We start from the raw sequence: 24,980 nt of genomic DNA, 5'->3' as shown, positions 1-24,980 counted from the left end.
AAGGATAACATAGGAACTTTTAAAGCCACTGGGGCAGAGACCAAGGGTCTTTTTCAAAAATGTAAGGCCAGTTTGCAAATCTACGCGACACGCTCTTTCCAATGAGACGTCAATGGATAAAATCGGTTCAGAAATGGCGGAGGAGTTCAACCGACAAAGTTTCATGTAGCGTATTAATTATATAGATTAACATGTGACAGATATAATAAGTTTTACATTAAAATGCGTTGCAACATCTTCGTTTTTATACAAATTAACTCTCTTTGATAACAGTTGCCATAAAATTTATAGGATCGGAAGTGAATAACATTTCCTTAACAAAAAACATAGTTTATTACATTTTGCAATCTTATATTTACGACCTGAAAGTAAACATCTAAAAAATTAAACATTTCATCACCTCTGGATTTTTCTAAACTTTTTTAAGTTTCTTTAGAAATTTTCTTTTTTCGCCACTAGCAAAAAAGCATTGTCTAAAGCCGGGTTTTCCTAGGCGCGGAGTCAGCGAGCGGAGAGTGGAACGCGGAGAGCGGAATTGAAATTAACATGGCATTCCGCTCCGTTTCTAGGAAAACAGTAACATTAAATTGCCTAAGACAAGTGGAGTCCGCTCTCCGCGTTCCTCTCTCCGCTCGCCGACTCCGCGTCTAGGAAAACCCGGCTTTAGCCTCCTGTTGATTTGTTGAGGAAAACTAAAATATCGCACGTTTGGTTGCGTTGTCTTATTTTTCGAACTATTACAACAACCGGACACTGCACAATGGGGCATTTTTGTAAAAAGATGTGTGCCCTATGGAAAACTGACATCTACTGCAACTCGGGGTGAACACAGAAACGAAAACAAAACAAACAACACGTGATCATCCCCCGCACACACTCCCGCACCCGAGCCAAAGTTGTGACATAGATAACAACCCCAGTGAAATAGGTTCCTAGCTGTCGAAAAACTGGAATATCACATTTTATTATCATGGTATTGCAAGAGTGAAACAATTTTATATTTTAACCTGATTATAAATACAATGTTTAATCACCAACTTATTTTTTAACAGAGTACATTTTATTTTTTAAACTACGTTAAATACATTCCTTTGCGTTAAAGATCATTTATTATTTAAACCACTATTTTCAAACTTTGGTTTTAACTAATCAACAACGATTTGCAATACTTTAAATGCAATTTGGCAACGCCTATTCACCGAGGAGACAATATTATATATTCTCTGTGAACTATTACGAAATAACCCATATTCAAACGGGGAAAAACACACTGAAGTCAACAAAACAAAAATTTTTCACATAAAAATATAAATACAGGAATAAAAGTATCAATGATACTATATTCATGAAACTACATTATTTGTTGGATGGCAATGTGTGATTAATACTTGGCAACTGACTCGACTCGCAGCACGCGCTCCGATCACGCGCTCATATAACTTAGCATATCTCAGGAAATAACGCCTCTAACGGTATATAGTTTGAAGGAAAGTTAAATTTGGATCTTTATCTAAAACTTTCCCGCTGGTCAAATGCTTCCAACCAAATAGTACGTGATTTGGTGCCCACTAACTTTTACATGTTTATAGTTTTAAGAAAGGCCAAGTATAAAGAGTGATTTCAAGCTTAAGTTTTTAACAATTACAAACTATTTTTTCAAAACACGCATCGTCCACTTATAATTGATGTCCATGTCAAGTTTCATAATTTTTCCTCAATTCTAACAGTTCAAAATGTTGATGTTAATAGAGCAGTGTCACGCTGAGCTATACTATACGCGCGCGAAGCGGTTTGCCCCCAAGGTGACGTCACGTCGCGATGCGCAGAACGGTCTCAAACTCGTCCGGCGTCCGGCTGAGTAGCACACCTTATTTACTTCCACCATAGTGCTTCAGCCAAGTCTAACGGTCTAGTCTAGTCTCCGTCCGTCCGTAGCCTTTGTTGTTGTAGTTAGTTCGTTCGACAGTTCAGTTCAGTTTCAGTAATTCAGTTCAGTTCTATAAATAACTTAACTTCTTACCCCCTCACGATGACGAACTCCATTAGGCCTACTATTAATTTTTGTTTGACGATGTAATTAATAGATGATTGTCCGAGAAAAAAATCATTAAAAGGAGAAAGCTGCTTGTTGTGTGAGTGTCCTTAGTGAAGTATGAATAATGATATTTTAATTTACTGTAACAAAGTAAAAATATACTAATTTGAGGTTATGTTCTTGTAAACAAACAGTTGAACTATGTGTTAGTAAAATAATGTTTTAAAGAAAACGGCCTAATTTACACGCATTTCCTTGTTTTTGCAAAATTCCTTATTCTCATAAAAATGTCAACATGTTTGTATGTGTGAGATCGGTTCTTGTTGAGATAATGTTAAAGGAGTTTAATTAGCAAGACAAACCTAGGGTCTTTGATATGCAATTGCTTTCTTAGACTACGACCAGACGACCACACGCGCGCGCGCACACACAGCTTGTGACATCTAAGCTGACATTTGGCCTAGCGTGGGCAGTGTTGGCGGGAGGAGGGTGGAGGTAGGGAAAAGACCGGACTGCAAACATTTCCGCTGCATCAGAGGGTTGACTCCCCTTGTATTATGTAGGGTACTTAAGCACCTTCATATGGGTCGCGAGGACAGTTGATGCAACCCGCATGACGGGACATAATGTTTATGAACTAGATACTTTCGTAGCGATCTGCCAAGTGCCAGCTTAAGCTATGGTTCCACAGACCGCAGAATCTCCGGCATGCGGTGCAAAATTTTCCGCTGTGGTATTACAACACCAGGTTTAATGGAGTTCCCCTGTGTTGTGACCGTGCAGTTATTGCAGTTTCATTATGTCTTGTACGGTAAAAAGAGGTGTAGATGAACGGTTCTTCAACCGAAGAGGAAGAGCTTGTCGAGTTGGTGTCTCAACATGATGTGCTGTGGAAGTTGAGTGACCCGGAATACAAAAACCACGTAAAAAAAGATGTAGTTTGGACTACAATTGGAGAAAATCTCAGGAAAGAAGGTAATCTGTATTTTTACCATTTACCATATTTACCAACCAAAAAGAAAATTGGTTTTTTGACACACGGAAGTACCACTTAAACTTTGTTTCGTTGGGTGGCGGGATTGTACCCCTCTGGTACCCCCTGCAGGTTATTGACGTCTCATTTTCTCGACCAAAACGGCATGTATGGGCTAGAGTTGTACCCTCTTCATAAACTTTGATATTGTTATGCACGAGAGGTTCGATTAAATCCACTGGCATCTAAAAAACTGTACGGGCCTGAATTATACCCCCCCCCCTTTCGGGAATTGTACCCCCCAGTTAGAACTCACGTTTCTTTGGTCAGTACGGGGTGGAATTGTGCCCCTGGTGACCGCAGAAGTAGATGTACGGCCCGGAATTGCTCCCCCCCATTTGACTGGTGATTAATAAATGTTTGGCATCTAAAATAAATATAATATAATATGCATTAAACTCCAACCTTAGAATGGACTTGAAAACGCAAAACCTCTAAATTTGACCACTCACACTTTTACAAATAATGTACCGGTATTGACAATATTTTCCATTGGACCTATTTGTCTTTGTTTGTTTATGTTAAATTATAATAAAATTTGTCATTTAACGAGTAATATTGAAGCTTTCTCTATGCGTACGGAGTAAGTGTGGAGCTGAATTTATATTGTCAAAATTATGTAAATATCTGCTTTACGGTAATCATTAAAAATTGCAATAAAATTAGGATTGCCATTTAAAAAATCGATTCCATATTATTTTAATATTAGCCTAATCGGTAAACCGGAGGCTATAGGCATAAAACATAAATCAATTGTTTTGGCAACGGTAAGTTATAGCCTATTTTGATTAAATAAATATGTTCATGATTACCTAGAAATAGGTAGCCTATTGGAATTTATGGAGTAGGGTTCCATCACTTTAACATTTTGTCGTCAATGCTAGGGTTAAAATATTAACAAACTAAACAAAAAAGACCTAACTCCTACAATTTAATATATTTCCAAAAATATAGGTACTACATTCGTGCGAGACGAAGGCAAAACACCATTCACCGGAATCGTAATGTTGTATTATTTACTATTGATATATTTTTATTTATTAGATTGTTAGCATTAAAAAGGCCTACTTACGACATTCCGAAATTGACTTCGGGCTTTGTCTTGTGTATTTTTGAAGTTTGAAGGTGAGTAAAAGTTAAATTTCACGAACAGGTTTTAAGTTATTTAGATAACAGTATTATAAAATCAAACTAAGCAATAGGCCTAATGTAATCAGGCTGTTCATGGTTTGTTTAAAGGAAATTAATAAAATATCCATATAGTCCGAGGCGAAGTAAAGTGGTGAAGCCAAATGTTTAAACAATCTCTTCACAATAATATTTCCTTAGTACAATAACTATTTTCTGTACAGGATTAAAAATCCAACATACGTCACTTTAGAAGGCATTCACTACTATTTCATTTTAATAATACCAATTAAGTTAATTGAAAGACGTTTGAAGACTTACAGGGGGAGGGGTACAATTCCAGCCCGTCCTACAAGCCAAGCTACCTGTCCAAGTGGGGGGTACAATTCCACCCCGTACACATTTGGCTATCTGATAGGGGGTACAATTCTACCCCGTACATAAATAATTTGTTGTTGGCTGGCTTAATATATAGCCCTCTGCTGTCGTGTGTACATAGTAATCGCCTCCAGCGATTGCGGAAAAATGGTATTCATCTCCCGCGGTCTTGTGGAGATCATCATTGTCTTTGGCAATGAGGCAAAATTCTGACCTTTTCCCGCGATCGTGTGAACATTATCATCGTCTTGCCCAATCACAATAAAGTTTTTACCAACACTCGCGGTTGGGAAGATCGTCCTCCACTGTTGTGTATACATAGGCTAGTAATCGCCTCCAGTGATTGCGGCAAAATGGTAATCATCTCCCACAGGCATGTGGAAATCATTGTCTTCCACGAATGAGGCAACATTCTGACCATCCCTCGCGGCCGTGTAGAAATCATTATTGTATCTCCCGTGGACCTGTAGACATCGTAATCGTCTCCCGTGGTCGTGAAAACGTCGTAATCGTCTCCTGCGTTTGCGGCAAAATGTTAATCATATCCCTCAGTCGTGTAGAGATCATCATTGTTTTCCACAATCGCTGCAAAATCCTTGCTGTTTCCCGCGGTCGTGCCAACATTATCATCGTCTTCCGTGATCGCGGAAAATTCTGTAGACATATTACAAAGTCTCATGGTTCACTGTTGTCATGCACGATCCCGGTAAATTGAAAATTCCAGGTAGAAATAAAAAGTTCACGCATAATTCCCGCTTAAAAAAAAAACTCATGCATAATTCCCGGTTTTCCGGGTGGACACCCTGTATTGCAATATATTGCATATATATTGTACTAGCAGAGTACCCGTCCTTCGTACGGGAGTGGCATATAAGTATAAAATGCTTAGTAGGCTACAGTTATACTCAAGCTTAGCGTTTGCAATGAGGGAGGACAAAGTATGATAAAATTTGCTTCTTTAAATTTACGGTATACTATAGGCCTAGTATTACACATCTACCATAGCCATAATGTTCTACCACTTCACCCAAACAATAGAAAAAAATAAATTATTAAAGATTCTCATAATATCACAAATTATTTGTGAAATTAAAAACATAAACATAACTGTAAACAGACAGTTCTCATTGTGTATCACAGTTTTTTGTTGCTGTTTAGTTCAAATTAGCTGTTTTCATAAATGAAAAAAAAAAATAATAGTGCTGCATCCTGTTGGTAAATCTTATAACTTTTAATGCCTTTGCATATCATAGAACAAACCTTTTTAGTTGAAACAGCTGAATAAATTCTTTAATTCCATTTAAATATGAGTACTCATAAGGTTAACATGGGAAACTCTAGAGCCACTGGGGCGGAGCCCGTAAGGATTTTTGAGATAAAAATATGCCTATATGTTAATCGGGAATGTGAGCCATCATCATGCCAAATTTGAGCCCAATCCATCCAGTAATTAATGCGTGATTGAACTTCACAACACAAACAAACAAACACACAAACTTTCACATTTATAATATTAGTAAGATTGTAATATTGCAATATTGTATTGCAATATATTGTATTGTATATATTTTGCAAAAGGGCGCTACTATTATTTGTGCCTAGGGTGCAGACAGGGTCAAAAACGGGCCTGCTACATCTTTCAATATGTGTCAACTACGTACACTCAAATTTGCACACTTTTACTACACTAGGCAACAGTTGCATGCGCATAACACCAGATGCAAGAGTCACATTGATGTAGCTTATTGTAGGCACAGCAAGACAAAAGGTGCCTTCCCAGTCATGTCCCTCAAACTCTTCAATAAGTTGCCGGAGACAGTGAAGGATATGAATCTCGAACAATTTCAAGCCAGGTGTTAGTTGAAAGCTAGGCCATATTATAAACTTAAGGAGTTCTTTAAGGACGACCTCACAATCCTTTAAAATCCACCGCCATTCAAGTTTTTAAAATCTAAAAGTAATGTATCACACTTTTAAGTAAAATCCTAAAGTTGGCGGAAGTCTGTATTTATTGTACCTAGTATTTTGATTATAAACATTAGTGACACAGCCTATCAAGCTTATATGCTGGTATCAAGCCAAGGAGGAGGTAATAAGGTAGTTGTTGAGGTTGAGGGGTTTCAATTTTAGTTTTGAGCCAAGAAAATGTGACATTACTTTCATACTTCTGTAAATCGCAAGCATCTAACTATATTAAGTATCACATCACTAATGATATGTCAGAACATAATAGCTTTAAAAAAAATCGAGTTCACCTCTTCAACGGATGTGTAAAAACTACTAACTTAAGCCCTACTAAGGACTTGACAACATACCTCCGTCTGTGCATTGTTAACATTAACATTGTTAAGACATTGTTAAGATTAAAATTCATGATGTAGCCCCTGAACTGTTTAATTAGACTAATATGAGGTACATACCTTTACGTCAACAGTTCAATTTTGTCGTAAGTGGAACTCACTACATGTTTCGCCTATTCAGGCATCGTCAGGTGATATCCTAGCAAGAATGCTTTGTCTTCATCCATGATGGGGTCGTCAAGAAACATTTAAATAAATACACACACATTACGCACGAAAACATTTAACAATTAATTAGTAGGCCTACTATTACCGGTTGCGGTACGGAGGCAGAGGGGTACCGCGACCGGTAATAGTAGGCCTACTAATTAATTGTTAAATGTTTTCGTGCGTAATGTGTGTGTATTTATTTAAATGTTTCTTGTCGACCCCATCATGGATGAAGACAAAGCATTCTTGCTAGGATATCACCTGACGATGCCTGAATAGGCGAAACATGTAGTGAGTTCCACTGACGAGAAAATTGAACTGTTGATGTAAAGGTATGTACCTCATATTAGTCATTGTTAAGGTATTTACTTTACAGGCCTCATCAAATCTTAATGATAACCCTGCAAAAGGAGTTTTTCCTCCCCTAAAGAGTTGGTAAGTTATAAAGGCCTAATACAAATTCTGTAAAAAGGAGACCGGGGCCTGTTTAATAAAATTATATAAGCTTGTAATATAAGTATTTACCTGATAATAATAAATTATAATACTAGTATTGTGTTTCATAAAAATATAAGCTTGTAAAACAAGTTATAAGTTTAACACCCCATAATACCAGTTATAATACTAGTGTTTACACAAATCTTGTTTCAAAAACAATAAAAAACTTATTTTATAACCCAAAAGTTTAGAGTAATATATTATAAGCCTTTTTTGATCCATAGAATTTTTACTTGTGACTTGTGATCTTCTAGTAAGATGTAGTAAAGTAAAAATATATTAATAATTTTATCAAAATAGAGATGCAATCAAGCGATCAAGTGATGAAAGAGACATAGTGATGGTTAGAAGACCAAGAACATTTACACAAAGGATTTCTTACTTTCAAATTCAATAAACTTATGAGTTAAATGAAAGGTATAGGTTAAGCTATCAATTATATTCATTAAATTTATGCAAATTTCAATATTATAAATACAATCAAGCCTGTGTTACAGCATCCAACAAATAGGAACCATTCATTAATATCCAAAGAACAATTACAAATTACACTTTTTGGTAGTGGTGTACAATTATACCATTGCATAGCAGATATATATCTGTCTTATAACTTATATTATAAGTGTCATATTTTATAAGTTTGTACATTTTTTTATGAAACAGAAAATTGCCAACTTATAAAATAAAAATTTATAAGCTTATATTACTAGCTTATAATATTAGTACTTTTATGAAACAGGCCCCTAAGTGATGTAAAGTATTACTGCCCGATTTTGTCCGCTGGTGGCAAAATGTTTACCAGGGAGTGGGTGTGGCATCGGCGCATACACACCAAGGAAGGAGATTTGTGGCTTGAGGGGATTGATCGGCTGAATTTAATGTGTATTATTGATTTTATTGATTGATTGATTGACTGATTAGTGGTTGCTAGATTGATTGATTAGTTTTGGTGCTAAAACTACCAAAAAGATGCTGAGTTTCCCTTTGTTTTACACCTTTGTTCCTAACACATCTACTGAGATAACTTAATGTTTACAATCTTAATTGAAGGTGATATGTTCTTCAAACTAAAGATAAATCATGAATGCAGATAGTTAGCAACTACTTAAGTAGATGGAACATAACTTCCGGGTTAGTGTTGAGTTAGAGGCAGAGTGTTATGTATACAATTTTTTAATGAATAGGTTGTGGTTTTCTTAATATAATAATGGCACTTCACAAAACTGTACATTGTTTACATATAATGGCATTATTACCACGAGGATGTGGTTTTTCACCAAAAACATCGTCTGAGAGAACTTCGTCTTCGCAAGTAACATCCAAGAAATCCAAGGAATCCAAGAAAATGAGGATCGACTGATACTTCAAGAAACAAGACATCTATACATAATAGGTATTGACATCTATACACCAATCCCATCTACATCATCAACAAATGATACTTCAACAACATCACCAAGGATGAAATGGATGCCACTGAAAATGACTTCTATACGCCATGGAAGATAGTTGTCCTATATAAAGGTACTGTACTACAAATGATCATTTGGCATTTTTTATACATAGCTTCACATCGAAAGTTTTAAGACCAATTCCAAATTAGGTATTGATATTTCACATGTACAACATAAAATAAAGAATGTTGGTTGTATTTAATGTTTACAAAATTACCTTCATTGTGGAAATTGGTCGAGAAGTCCTTACAGATTTTCTAACAGAAGAAGATAAATCTTTAGTTTGTTGTAGTAAGCATAATGAGAAAAATAATCAATTTTGTTTTGAAGCTTTTGATGAATGTGATAGCGATTTTGACGGATCGACAAAGAAGTGAATTATCATCACCAATGCTTACTTGATTGAGTTGTTTTTGGAAAATAAATGCTTTACCGAATCAGCAGCAAAGATTTTGTTAACTGCCGAACCTAACGGCCAAGAATTCTTATTTAAAAAGTTTGCAAACGATAGAATCAAAATTGCTATTCAAACAAGTAAGATGATATCATTTGGGGAAACATCATTCCAGAGGTTACAAAGAGCTAAGCAATATTACAAAAAAATATTCAATGACATTAATTTTTCGGAGCAATTGGTCAAATTAACGAAATGGTTAGAAATGAACTCTATTGATGTGCATGAATATGCTGACATAACCTACAACCATTTTCACAAAAAATCTGGGAAGAAAAATAATTTATTTTTTAAAGGACCACCCTCTACCGGTAAAAGCATGATCATTGAAAGCTTAATAAGTTGTGTGTCAATTATACACGGTTGACAGGAATAAATGAAACTTCATCGTTCAATTTCTCTTCGTTAGTACATTCTAACGCTTGTTTAATGGATGAAACTAATGTAAAATATCACGAGAAGTTTGAGATTACAAATTGAGTGTTATACACAGCTTCTAACTATGATATCGAATTATACTGCAAGGTTCCTTCGGCTAAAAACGCTATAAAAGCTAGAACCTATACTTACCATATTAAACAGCCATGTTCTGAATACTTTAATGTTGCTCCCCATACTTGGGAAATGTTTTGGAATACATATAAATAGTGCTGTATATCAACTTATCATACCTATTGTAAATTCTTACCAATAAATAAAAATATTAAAAATATTAATTCATATTTAAATGTGTTATTTATTTCCTTTGTGTATGGATGACAACTAGTGTTTTAATTCTATCTTAGAGACAATGGTTTTATGAGATATGTTCAAGAGAATGGAATATTTGACTATACAAGTCTTTGTGAAATATAAATGTAAAGCCTTTAGGTTATTATCACTATAACAAATTGTACTTGTAGCAAAGATTTCTTTGTGACAAACAGAGACAGAAGATCCTGATTACATGCCTAAATAGACCAATTTAAAATCATAATTGCACTAGGGCAATAGTAATCACTGATCATAAAACTAATCAATCAATAAAATCAATAATAAACAGTAAATTCAGCCGATCAACCCCTTAATCCACAAATCTCCTTCCTTGGTGTGTATGCGCCGATGCCACACCCACTCCCTGGTATTGGTTGGAAAGTATTGTGGGTGATAGACTCAAATACAATTTTTCAAAAATCATCCACCCTATTTAGCATAGTTTTTTACCTGGAAAGTTAATAGGAGAGTCCCACTTGTTTCAAGAATCTATACTATCTGCCTTCCACAACAATAACCAGGTTGATATGATCTACATAGATATAGCCGAAGCATGACAAAGAAGATCATAATATCTTAGTGTACAAATTGAAAGGGTACAGTATTATGGATACCTTGCCCTGATTTTATGGATTACTGAATCCTTGTCCAATCGCTCCTTGATAGTCAAAATTGGGCTCACGAAACTTGGGTAATTACTAAATCTTCCGGCGTCCCACAGGGCTACATATTAGGTCCATGGTTATTTAACATCTTTATTAATTAATTAGTGATGCTGTGAAAACCAATGATTTACTATTTTCCAATGATCTAAAAATCTTCACCGATATTTCCTAACATGTTCCGTTTATCTGATATGTTTAAGAAAATATTTAAATGAAAATCCAATCAGACAAATTGAAATTTGCTTAGTCTGTAGTTTTGCTACAGCGGGGGTATCTGGTACGGTATCTAGTTTTATATACCATATGGATACCATATGACAAAGATATGGTATATATAAAAAAACCCATGAATTAAGTTAATTAATGGCCTACATGAATTAAAACATTTTTGCCACTAAGACTAATGTACAAATAATATGATAGGTTACGTACCTATTTGTCTGTCTTCAGTCTTTTAATTATTCTGGGGTGACTAATTTAGGATACAATGACCCTTTTTCAAACCCACATCAAATTGGTTCAGGCTGGTCGATAACTCCAACGGAAGTCTTTGTTGATATATAAACACATGTTGACACATAAAGTTAACAATTTTAATATAAAAACATAACAAAATTTAGGTAGGCAGGCCACATTTAATAGAAAGACAGATCAACGCAGATTGCACGACAGACACAACTTTATGTGTCAACATGTGTTTATATATCAACAAAGACTTCCGTCAGATTTATCAACCAGCCTGAACCAATTTGATGTGGGTTTAAAAATGAGTCCTTGTACCCCAAACTACTCACCCAAGACTAATTATATCAATATCAATATCAATTAGTTAAGATGGGGACGCCACTATGTGCGTATTTTAACCCAAATATGAGTGAAGGATGAGTGTAGGATGAGTGGCGTGATCTTGTAGTCTTGTTAGTGACTAAGGCCGACATGTTCCTTAGACACAGCTGTTAATTAATAGCCCATATTAAATTAAAAGACTGAGGACCGACAAAAAAGTACGTGACCTATCATATTATAGGCCTACATGAATTAAATTCTGTAATTTATTAGGAGAAGAATATTTGTACAAGTGTTGGTTAATACATTTTGTAATTTGTGATTTCAGATTAGGAAATTATAACCGTTGAAGAATGACTTCCACGAGTAGTGTGGCTTCAGGAGATGAAGATGAGCTTACCCTACCAAGAGCTTCAGTCAATAAAATGATAAAAGAACTACTACCAAATATACGTGTGGCAAACGAGTCAAGAGAACTAATATTGAACTGTTGTACTGAATTCATTCACCTTATATCATCAGAAGCAAATGAAATATGTAACCAACAACAAAAACGGACAATTAATGCTGAGCATATCTTAATGGGTAAGTAGGCCTACTTATAATTGGCCAAACTTTGAAGTAGGCTAACAGACTTTATATTAAAAAATACTACAGTATTATGTAAACATTAGCCTATATAAAAATCCTTTTGCTTTAATTCTAAAGAACAACTTACTTGTTTACCAGTAAGTTACTCCATCTTTTATCATTTATTTATTTATATATTCCAACGGTTTCTCCATTATAAATACAATTTTGTCTACAACTAGATTTACAAGATGGCAGAGGCTGAAAGTTGTAAATAAGTAATTTATGCTAATTGAAACTATGGACTATAACTAATAATTAAGTCAAGTAGTGCAAATAAATAGTTATTGTCAGTGATAACAAAAATCTTGCAATAATATTAAATAATAAAGCTGACAATGAATACTGGATGAGACCTAAGAACTACAATAAATAATAACCAAAAAAGATGTACACGTGCTTTGCAACGGGAAGAGGACACAAAATAGAAACATTTTCATCTTTACATCTGTTGCATTTAATAGTTACACATCCGCCAATGCTTTTAGAAACAAAATTCAACTTTTATAGCCGTAATAGAAACGTTTAAGTTATGACTTTTAAATCTGGTAAGTAGTGGATACCACCATTTTGGTTTTGATTAATTTTAAATCTTGTATAGGCTGATATGAGAAAAACTGACCAAATCTTCGAATAAAACTTTGACATACATGATTTACCTTCATCTCCCTTAATTACATATCTTTTAATTTTTTATTGACTTTTTAAATTTCAATTTTGAAGTTGCAAAAATACTAATTATTAAATTTAAATGAATCTTTTTTAACCCTCCGAGTGTCCCTTGTTTTGGCCTTAATGTCTGCCTATTTTTTGCTTATTTGCAAGGTTTTATTAAAACGGATCTGAGAAGCTTGAAAACAATGTTAATTATACTGTTCTATATATCATTTTGTTTGGAAAATCATGGGCTTCAATATTATACATAGAACATAAGAAACATTTGTTTCAAAAAAATTTTTTAGGTAAAAAAAATATTTTGGAAAATTTTCAAAAAAAATAAGTTTGCGCTCAATGAAATTGTATAAATTATAGGCCTATAAATATTTGAAAATAGCCACTTTGTTTTAAATTTTATGAGGATTACAAATATATAATAATATAAGGAAGTAGATTTGCAAATAAATAAGTTATGGGCAAAAAACAGATTTCAGTACATAGCGTTTAGCTAAGAATGCATAGCTAGAATGTATAGCTAGGAATCTGGCTGATAATTTACATCAATATCACTACCTACTTCTTCAGGATCATCAACCAGCCCTTCAAAATCACTTAAATCTTCTTATAATGCACCACGTATATCACTACTTTTGATTTTAAACACTAAAACAATGATAAACGTAATAAAACACATCAGTCATCGGTCCGAGGTTAACTAAGCTGTTTACAGCACGCTCAGCTGCTGTACGCACGTCAGCTGTCTGCTACAATATTTTCGGATCTAAAATGAATAGCGCTTAGAGACAGACCTCCGGAGAAAGCTCTGAATCTGTCAAATAAAACGATACCTAACTTGATCCAGTTCAATCCGATTTTGTCAGTCATAGAGCCTTCGCCGTAAACAGTGTTTGTGAGTCGCTGCAGCGACACAAAACACTACACAAAGTGTGTTATGTGTCGCTGCAGCGACAAATCAAAAAACACTCGGAGGGTTAAATTTCACTCTTCTTTATATTAAATCACAAATCCTTCCATCTTCAGTTTCTTCACTCACATTAAATCATTAGCAAATCTAAGTCAGCTGTTATAAACTTTAGAAATATTGTTGTGCCTGCCTTATCAATACAGTCTTTTGAAATATTAAAGAAACTATATCAATAGGTACTATAAAAAATTTTAAACAAATAATTTAGCATTAAAGACAGCAGACAAAACTATGATTATCAAAGCATCGAGGACTAAAAAAATGCAAAACACAAATAATAAATGTATCGAATAGCCTAAAGTAAATGTGAACTGAAAGCTATGTTAAGATAAAATAAGAGTATTTTGTATTACCATTTGATAATTAAATATAGTTACACATATACAACAGATTTTAGAAAACAAAAATCAACAACGTACAATTTAGTTATTGATGATATTCTTTAGTTTAATTTAAGCATAGGTTTAGCAAAACACAATAACTTAATTTACCTAACATATAAAAAACAATGTGATGTGCAAGTTGTGTTAAGTTAATCTAACACATGTTAAGCAGTTCGAATTTATTTAACCCTCCTAGTAACACACTTTGTGTAGTGTTTTGTGTCGATTTTTCGACTCACAAACACTATTTACAGCAAAGGCTCTATGACTGACAAAATTGGATTGAACTGGATCGAGTTAGGTATCGTTCTTTTCGTTAGATTCTAAGATTTCTAAAGGTCTGTCTCTAAGCGCTGTATGTTCTCCGAGCCGATCGTAATTGTAGCAGACAGCTGACGTGCATATTTGTAAACAGGTTAGTTAACCTCGGACCAATGACTGATGTGTTTTATTATGTTTATCATTGTTTTAGAGTTAAAAATCAAAAGTAGTGATATACGTGGTGCATTATAAGAAGATTTAAATGATTTTGAAGGGCTGGTTGATGATCCTGAAGAAGTAGGTAGTGATATTGATGTAAATTATCAGCCAGATTCCTAGCTATGGTTAGGCTATGCATTTTTAGCTAAACGCTATGTACCGAAATCTGTTTTTTGCCCATAACTTATTTATTTGCAGATCTACTTCCTTATATGATTATATATTTGTAATCCTCATAAAATTTAGAACAAAGTGGCTATTTTCAAATATTTATAGGCCTATAATTTATACAACTTCATTGAGCGCGATCTTATTTTTTTTTTGAAAATTTTCCAAAAAGAAATTTTTTTTACTTAAAAAATTTTTTGTAACAAATGTTCCTTATGTTTTATGTATAATATTGAAGCCCATGATTTTCCAAACAAAATGGTATATAGAACAGTATAATTAACATTGTTTATAAGCTTCTCAGATCCGTTTTAATAAAACCTTGCAAATGTGCAAAAAATAGGCAAACATTAAGGCCAAAACTAGGGACCCTCGGAGGGTTAAAGTAGCCTTCAAATTCATACAAAACATCCATACATTGTAATTTTCATACTGTTTCCATAAAAACATATCAATAACAATATTTTCATAACTTAGACGCTTTAAAAAAATCCAAAGCAGAGCCGGAGTTGATACAACAACGGTTATAGAATCTTTTTTTCTATAATCATTGACATAGTTTTTAGAATAAATAATCCATGATAAAAGGTTAGATTAAAATAAACCTACCTCATAGTTATGGAAAAGATTATATTTAATTTATTTGTATCAGCTGTCTGAAATTGTGAAATATGCAGTTTAGCAGTTCTTCTTGTTTACATTTAAATTTCAAAGCAAATGTAAACAAACATTGTTAGTATTCTCATCGCAGCCATGGAGACCAATCAATATTTACTTTTAAAATGTTCACCTCTGAACTTTTAAAGCCAAAGGGGTAAAGCCCTACGGTCAGTATCGAAATGTGAATAGTCCTATAATGGTCCTTGGTATGGTAGCTATATTTTTGTAAAATTTAAGCCCAGCTGGGTCAGTAGTTTTTGCACCTATTAGTAACACACATACAGACAGACACCATTAGATTTTTATATAATAGTATAGATAGTATAGAAGACTAGTATTATGTAAACATTAGCCTATATAAAAATCCTTTTGCTTTAATTCTAAAGAACAACTTACTTGTTTACCAGTAAGTTACTCCATCTTTTATCATTTATTTATTTATATATTCCAACGGTTTCTCCATTATAAATACAATTTTGTCTACAACTAGATTTACAAGATGGCAGAGGCTGAAAGTTGTAAATAAGTAATTTATGCTAATTGAACCTATGAACTATAACTAATAATTAAGTCAAGTAGTGCAAATAAATAGTTATTGTCAGGGATAACAAAAATCTTGCAATAATATTAAATAATAAAGCTGACAATGAATACTGAATGAGACCTGAGAACTACAATAAATAATAACCAAAAAAGACTGTGCCTAGTAATAATGGTAACAAGTATCAAGTAGTAGCTCAGAGTAATAATACATAATGTTATATTATGTATTATATAACATTATACAGTCTAACCTTGATATAACGAACCTCAATACAACGAATTCCTTGATATAAAGAATTTTTTTTAATCCCCTAGAACTCTCCATAAGACACAATGTATATTTTACCTCTACATAACAAACAAACCATAACAAAGACCTTGATTTAACAATTTTTTTGTGATTTCGGCTAAAATACGACACCTCAATATAATGAATTTATCATTGTCAGAACCTCTACATTGCGAATTTAACCTCTGCATAACGAATTGTCTACGTCTTTCCCTCGATATAACAAATCCCCCCACCCCATTATTGTTTTTGAAAAATCTGTTTCTTTATCAAATGAAATGGAAAGGTGACGTCATCGCTTGCGCTAACATTCGTCTACTCCGTTTTACACATCTCCGTCTGCTGTCGCTGCGCGCGCTATGTTGCAACTGACAGCTGATTTCATTCACTGAGGACTGATGACGACGTAATGTTTAGTAAGCTGTGATTGGGCGATAAGTAACTATGGTGAATTGTACAATTTTTGGATAAAGAGAAACCTAAGAAAGAATTTAAATTAATCTAGAGGTTAAAATACCTTTAATCCGTCAATGTGATCAAATGTCACCGATGAGCGGCGACCAGCTGTAAATTTAAATGTAATAATAAATGTAACAGAAATAAAGAATTTAAAAACAAAGCCAAAGAGAAAGAATAGCAACATCGTTATTTTAACATTCCTTTTTCGAGTGTTTTTATTATCTTTAAGTTGACTATGATTATACACTTTTATAATGACTTATCTAATAATTTATTGTTTTCAATACGATTTGTTTTCTACTAGTAACACCAATGCTATAGTTAATGATTATTATTGACATTCCTCTGTTGTGATAAATCAGTACTGTACTGTAAGTAGCCTACCGGCCTATCACGAGCAGTAGCTTACAAAACTTTCTACTACTGTTTTGTTTTGTTCTTTACATGGTTTATGACTACGCAATACAGTATTTGGCTAGGTTTTAGGAGGGTTAGAACAAGCTGTGATTTTAAACTTACAGCGTTTAACCTGTTACCAAGGTCAATGCCATTTTCATGATTGAGCAATATTCAAGATCCCTCCCCTTTTTATGCCGGATAATTTAGGTTCTACTGTACAATTTAAACACTGTACTGTAAAGTATTGTAGCCTACGCTACTTTAATTGTGTTTTAATGATGTCTAATCCCGACCTATATTGACCGACGCTGGTTCCGAACCTCGACTTAGCGAAATTCCTGCAAACATAACCTCTATATAACGAACCTCGTTTTAACCAAATCCTTGATATAACGAATATTCAGTTCGGTCCCTTCAGATTCGTTATACTGAGGTTAAACTGCACACCGTGTCCCAAAAAAAGACTGAACAATTTTATTTACTTATAAAAAGTTTATTAACAATCATATGATAAACTAATTACATTTTAACTGACACAAATATTCCTAAGTTTTGTTTGATATCATACGTGTTAATAATTTTCAACATGGTTGCTATTCTTGGCAAAAAGATAGTCAATACGTCTGTCCAATTCAGCACACTCTATGGCGCATTTCGTCAGTAATGTTAGTAAAGGCTGCATTTATTCTTTGCCTCAATTCTCGGACATCGGAGACTTCTGACTTATAAACTTGGTCCTTGATGAAACCCCAGACAAAAAAATCACAGGGTGTTAGGTCTGGGTACAGTGGGGACCAGCGTATTGGACCGTCACATCCAATCCATCAAAAGGGAAAGGTGTGGTCGAGTGATTCTCTTACAAATAATTTCCAGTGCGGTGGGGCACTGTCTTGTTGGAAAATCATGTTGGGCTGAAGGTCTTCCAACTGTGGATATGCAAAGTTTTCTGACATATCTAGATAAATGTTTCCATTTATTGATTTTTCCTGGAAGAAAAACAGACCAATAAGTCTGTCATAAGATATAGCGCAACACACATTCAACTTGGGGCTATCTCGAATATGCTCTCAAACTTCATATGGCTTTTCAGTGCCCCATATTTGAACGTTGTGTTTATTCACTTTTCCACAAACGTGGAACGTGGCTTCATCAGAAAACACTATCTTTTTTAGAAAGTTTTTATCAGTAAACAAACGATCAAGCACAGTAATTGCAAAGTGTTTACGTTTAAGTTTGTCATCTGGGGTTATTTGTTGTAGAATTTTCAATTTTTAAGCTTTCATATTTAAATTTTTCTTTAATATTCTATGAATGCTCGATTTTGACAAATTTAACTCATGTGCTGCACAGCGAACAGACTTTCGAGGGTCGTGAAGAAATAATTGTTGCACGTTTTTAATCAATTCATTTTGGATTTTAGGCCTACCATTACTTTTTAAATGTTGTAAGCTTCCAGTTAATTAAATTTGTCATACCAGGCTCGAATGCTGTTCCGTGATGAAGGACGTCGACCATAGCGTCTTCTAAATGTTCTTTACACTGCAATATCTGACTTACTTTGAATGTACCACTTAACGCATTGCGCTTTCTCTCGTGCGTTCATGGTGCCTGCTTAATGACAGGGCAATGTTTTGAAATGTCAAGTTTCAACGTTTCAAGCGACAACAATGAATCAGCTGATAGTTACAATTGATATTGAACTAAACTTTATGAGCTCAGTTATCATATGAGCACCTTCAAAATAGACTAGGTATGCCTGGACGTATCTATATGTTAATTTGAAACTGTTTTTCTTTGTCACAGCTATTTTGAGAGAACGGCTGGGCGTAGAAACTCGGTAGAGGTGTTTAAAGAAAGGTCTTGGTCTGTAGATGAGCCATCAAAAAAGAAACAAGGTGAATTCCCTTGAGGCTCTGCCCCAGTGGCCTTTGAATTCCCATCCCATGTTATTCTTATGGAGGAAAACGGGGTTTTGTCACAGATAATTTGAGAGAACGGCTGGGCGTAGAAACTTGGTAGGGGTCTCTAAAGAAAGGTCTTGGTCTGTAGATGAGCCATCAAAAGAGGAACGAGGTCAATTCCCTTGGGGTTCTGCCCCAGAAGCCTTTAAAGTTGCCTCCAGATTTGTTTACATTACGACCATATGCATAATTCTACACTACTTTTTAATGAAACAGCTGTTAATATTTAAATTGTGATTTATTGAATTTGTCAAAATAAAGTACAGTATTTGCAATGGGTTTTTCTGATTTTAAAATGGATTTTCTTCTGCATCGTGTCATGTTTTGCAATATAATGTTCTATTACCAAATCAGTGGAAAATCCTATTATCACAGTAACTCTTTTCTTTTGGAGTTAACTTTTATCTATTGTATGGGTTGGTTTCTGCCTTTTTTACCACTTCTTGGAGATTGTACGTAGGTGATTTTCGTTGGCATATTGCATCTGTAGACGAAACTTGGGTTGGTGTATAGAATGGAAAAGAGTGAGAAATCCTGGACAATTTGATATAGGCTAAAAATAAAACTGAATTAACACAGTTCTACATTTCTTAAGCAATCATTGAAATATCCGATTTGCAAACAATGGAAACATAGAAAAAGTCATAGAACACAACCAAGTAGAAGAAATAGAAATAATGTTTTTTTTTTCATTTATAATCGTTATCATAGACAACCTAATGCGACTATGAGAGGGATAATTTGTAGAAAACACTAAAAAAACAAGATCAGCTTTTTGAAAAAAGATAAGATAGTTACAAAATATGTTGATTATAACTAACTGTTGTGTAGATTGTGAGTATTTCCATAATCTTTGAGTCGCCTGTAATGCAATTGCTCGAATTCGAGCAACAGGTACACTAGTTATATAATAATTTAAAATTGTTCAGTTTTTTTGGGACACGGTGTATATTAATACGTATTATTACTCTGAGGTAGTAGTAATAATGATGTTATTGCTTTATAACAAGCAATAACAGCAACGATAAAATAAAGACCAACAGAAATACTAGGGAAATAATAGGGTAACTCAAATTTTTAAAGGTGGGGATAATAGAGATCCCTCTAACTACCGGCCCATAGCTATTGTTCCAATTTTTAGTTAAGTGTTTGAATCTTGTATACTTTCTCAAATGCATGCATATTTTCAAAACAATAACATTTTGTATAGGCATCAATACGGGTTCAGGCCAAACTATTCAACAACTTTAGCGTTAGAGCATATTGTAAAATTCATAATCAAGGCTTTTGAAGAGGGAGAGGCAATGAGACTGACACTTGTGGACTTAAGCAAGGCATTTGACTGCCTCTCACGTGCAGTACTGTAAAAAAAATTAAATATCTGGTTTTAAGGAAGTGGACCTAAAATTCATTCACTCTTATCTTGAAAACAGACAACAGATAGTGCAAATAAATGGTGTAAGATCTGAACCTAAAAATATTCTGGCTGGAGTTTCACAGGGGTCAGTCCTGGGTCTCTTTCTTTTGTCAGTAACAGTATAAGCGTAAATATATGTTTTAAGTGTTATAAGAAGTTTATTCTATTTACTTTCTGTTTAGTTATAAGACAAATTACCCTTGAAAGCTTAGAACTTATGTAATCTATATGATGTCCCCAAGAAAGGGTCTTATCCAGATAAATACCAAGAAATTTAACATTGTCTACATAGCCATCCAACATATTTAATTCACACGGTCTAAGGCTAAAAACAATTTTTTGAGTTTTATCTTTGTTTAAGAGGAAGCCATTAGATTCAAACCAAATAGAAGCTTCATTAATTTAGTTTTGAGCTAACTCTTGAAGTTGTTTAAGATTGGGAATAATATTAAAAAATGTTGTATCATTTGCATACAAATATGTTTTACTGGTTATACATTCTGGGAGGTCGTTAATACAAATTAAAAATAACATAGGACCCCTAATAATAACAGACCCCTAAGGGACGCCATATTTTATTTTTAATTCTTGGGACCATTCTCCATCAATATTGACTTTTTGTGTTCTATTGTTTAAGTATGACTTAAAAAAAGAAGGTAGAGTTCCGTTAATACCATAAAAACTTAATTTCATTATTAGGTCATCATGGTCGACACAATTGAAAGCCCTACTCAGGTCCCAGAAAGTTGCCTGAGCAAGTGACTTCCTCTCAAAGACCATTAGTACCTCATTAATCAATTTATCTATTGCGTCTGATGTACACTTGCTTCAAAATCCAAATTGCAAAACACTTAAAAAGTTGATTCTTTCAAAAAAAGAATTCAGCTGATCAAAAGCTATGATTTCAAACAATTTTGATACTACAGGAATGATTGATATTGGGCAAAAACTTTCTGGAATGTCTTTTTTACCTTTTTTAAAAATGGGACAGACTCTGGTGACCTTTAAATCATCTGGAAAGACACCTTTAAGGAGACAGAGATTGAAGCAGTAAGATAGAGGTTCAGCTAGATTACCAATAATCTGTTTAAGCAAACTATTAGACATAAGATACAGAACAGACATAGAACATCATTACTGCTAGAGTTTTTTTTGTTTAGTTTTTTTGTGGCTTTTATTAGATCATTAGGTGTGATAAAATTCCAGAAAAAGGCACTTGAGTAATGGAGGACTTATTAACTAAATCTTTTGAACTGTAAGCATTACTAACAATTTTCTGTTTTCTGTTTTCAATTGAATTGAATATGTGTCCGTTAGCGCGATAACTCGAGCAAAAATTATCCCATTTTGCTAAAATTTGGTAGAAACGTGTAAACCTACGTTTGTTTGAACGAGTTTGAAAACCAGTATGATCGGACTATGGGAACAGGGGTTTATGGGGGGGGTTTTATGGGGTAAAAATTAGTTTTTCCCATTTTTGAGTCAAAAAACATAAAATTTCACAATTTCTCTTCAGATTATTTTGTAGAGGTTAAAAAAAATAATTTTGTATATTGAAGTGTTGTTGTATGCCTAATGCTTACAAAGATAATAAAAAAACTTTAAATTTAAAATTCCTATGTTATTCTTATGGAGAATAAATAAACTGTTGTATTTTGGGATGTATTTTAATTAAATGGCAATTTTGTTTATTTCATACTAAGCTATCAACATTTCAATAAGAAACACACCTCCATACCTTCCCTGTAGCAGCAAACCTAGGTACTCATTAAAATTAATGTTATTTAAATAGGCAATTAAATCTGACCATTTTCAGGGAATATTTTTGTAGAAATCCAGCCAGGTAAATTCGCTTAGTCTGCAGGTTTGCTGCGGCGGGGGTATCAATATTTTCTTGGGCTACCGATAGGCCAACATTTGAGCTTTTTTACTTGAATTCATAATAGACAGTTCATGGTAGTTATTATCGTCAAGCTGTAACACATTATTAGAAGTTTTTGAAGAGACTGTCGGAAAAAGACGCAATACATCATTGTGAAAGTAAATAAATAGAATAAGTTAGTTTGTTTTGACATGAGCAAAATATTTAAACAAAACATCTGATCAGCTGATGATGTGATCTTATCTTGGTCAGACTTAGAATCTGCTGGAAATTGAATGAGTACACAGGTTTGCTATAAGGTGCCATACACATATTACGTAACACACTTAGGGGGGAGAGGGGGTATGGCATAGCGTTATGCTGTGTTATATGGGGGGAGGGGGGCAGGGTTTTGCTCAACGTTAGACTTTTTCCTTGTTATTTTCTTCTACCAACATTGGTTACTTAGGTAACATTTACGTAGACAATCTGTGTGACTGGGTGATACTACTTGAATTGGTTCAGCATGTCTGTGGAATAAGTTAACGGAAGAGTGGTATGGATGCGTGAGGATTGTGACAAGGAAATATAATATATTAATAATAACTATGAGGTTGAGAAATTAAGAAGGACTGTTAACTGTATTTTAAAAGAAGGATTTTACCCTGAGGTTGATCATGCCCATTGCCGTTAACACCTTAAGCCAGCTTTTGATGAAAGTAATTTATAACAAGTAAATCTTATAACTAACCCACTACCTGAATATGTAAGAATTGCATTTACAAGATTACTAATTAATGAACTAACAGTGTAAAATGGAAACTGATAGAAGTAAGGTAATTTAGCAATGAATTAATCAAATTGACAGCACATAATTATTGAACAATTTAAAACCATGTGAATTTAGATTTTGTTTCGACAAGCTGATGTCGGCTTCTCTTAAGGAGAAGACCGACATTTTAAGTTAGAAATTCCACATCCTAAAGCCCCCTGATTTCTCCCCGGCAACCCCTAACTGAACTTAAACTACTTCATGATTGAATTTGGGTTCCCTGATAAATTAATGCAATTACTTAGGTACTAATACTTATGTTTAATTTGGAGCTGTCAGAAAACTTTTCGGCGACGTCCAGTCCAAACTTGGGGCAAGGGCTAACGAGAGCGATTTCTCATATGCTCGTCGTTTTTAACTCTATTCCATTGGTAGCTGATACGCTTCGGCCAGTAAGTTGTTGCCCGCGCGCTGAGTATATATATATAAAAGTGACGCGCACGGCACACTTGGCAACCCATAAGGCCAATGTAACAAATTGTTTACTTTCAATTTACTTTTTTACGTAATTAGATTTTTAACTGCAGTAAACACGTTTTTAAGCCAGAAATTAAGTAATTTACAACATTTGAAGGAAATCGTCAAAGCCGTTTACGAGATCTTTGTGCAAGCATGCATACAAGCAAACATTGCTCATATAAGAGTATACGATAGCCTGGCTTAGTTGAATCAATTAACTTATCAATTTAATAACCATTTACTGTTATTATAGATGTGGCTTTAGTAATCTATACTATTATAAAGAAGAGGTGGTGTCTGTGTGTGTGTGTGTGTGTTTGTATGAGGTAATCTCAAAAACTACTGAACCGACTGGGCTCAAATTGCACACAAATGAAGCTACAGCTCCGAGGATACATATAGAACTATTCCCGCTTCGATATTGTCCTAGGGCTCTGCCCCGTGGGCTTTCAAAAATTTGAGGTGAGAGATTTAAAAGTAAATATTGATTGATGGTATCCATGGTAACAAAGAACAAACCTAAAAAGTTTAAAAATGTAAACAAGCAGAACTAACTGTCAAATGAATTTTGATTTCACAATTCCACACAGCTGGTTCAAACATATTAAATACTACACGAATATTAGAACAGAGAGGGTAAGGATTATAAATTTAAAATAATTATGTCACTAAGCCCGAATGTAAACATTATTTAACATTACTTAAATGGAGCTGTCAAACCAGTTAATGTAATTTCATTAGTGTATGATTCTTTCAGTTACTTCATTTGTTTATGTTTATGATCTATTATACGCAGTCTGTTCTAATATTTGTGAAATGCTGTAATAATATTTTACAGGGAATAAATCTTTGTAAATAAATTGTTCATGGATATAGGAAATAATTAAGATTCTATAATCAGAAAGTATTGGATGTACGGATGTATAGATATATGGATGTATGGATGGATGTTTGTAACAAGTAAACGCGAAAAATACTAAACCGACAAGGTTGAAATTTAGTATGATTATAGCTGACATTCCCGATTAACATATAGACATATTATTCTTACCTCAAAAATCCTTTCAGGTTCGCCCTAGTGGCTCTGGCTCTGGAGTTTCTCA

The 24,980-nt window shown here is 34.0% G+C and overlaps 1 protein-coding gene across 3 annotated transcripts in view; it reads left to right on the top strand.

The window, feature by feature from the left end:
- Positions 1-1,990: 1,990 nt before the first annotated feature.
- The window catches only part of LOC128983201 (protein Dr1), a 50,630-nt gene continuing 27,640 nt past the window's right edge, over positions 1,991-24,980 (top strand). The window contains exons 1-3 of one of the 3 annotated variants that reach the window (XM_054402399.1): positions 2,007-2,132; positions 7,461-7,519; positions 12,023-12,279. In XM_054402399.1, the coding sequence (XP_054258374.1) occupies positions 12,048-12,279 (232 nt within the window). In that variant the 5' untranslated portion in view covers positions 2,007-2,132; positions 7,461-7,519; positions 12,023-12,047. Of the gene's footprint in view, positions 2,133-2,881; positions 3,011-7,460; positions 7,520-12,022; positions 12,280-24,980 lie in introns of those variants that run through there. The other 2 variants (XM_054402398.1, XM_054402400.1) reach the window with 2 other exon arrangements.

The sequence above is a fragment of the Macrosteles quadrilineatus genome, unplaced genomic scaffold (assembly GCF_028750875.1).
Source record: "Macrosteles quadrilineatus isolate MER2022 unplaced genomic scaffold, UCM_ALF_1.0 Scaffold_1__1_contigs__length_201487025, whole genome shotgun sequence".
NCBI lineage: Eukaryota > Metazoa > Arthropoda > Insecta > Hemiptera > Cicadellidae > Macrosteles > Macrosteles quadrilineatus.
Note: the sequence above shows the minus strand (reverse complement) of the source record. Positions and strands in the feature narration are given on the sequence as shown.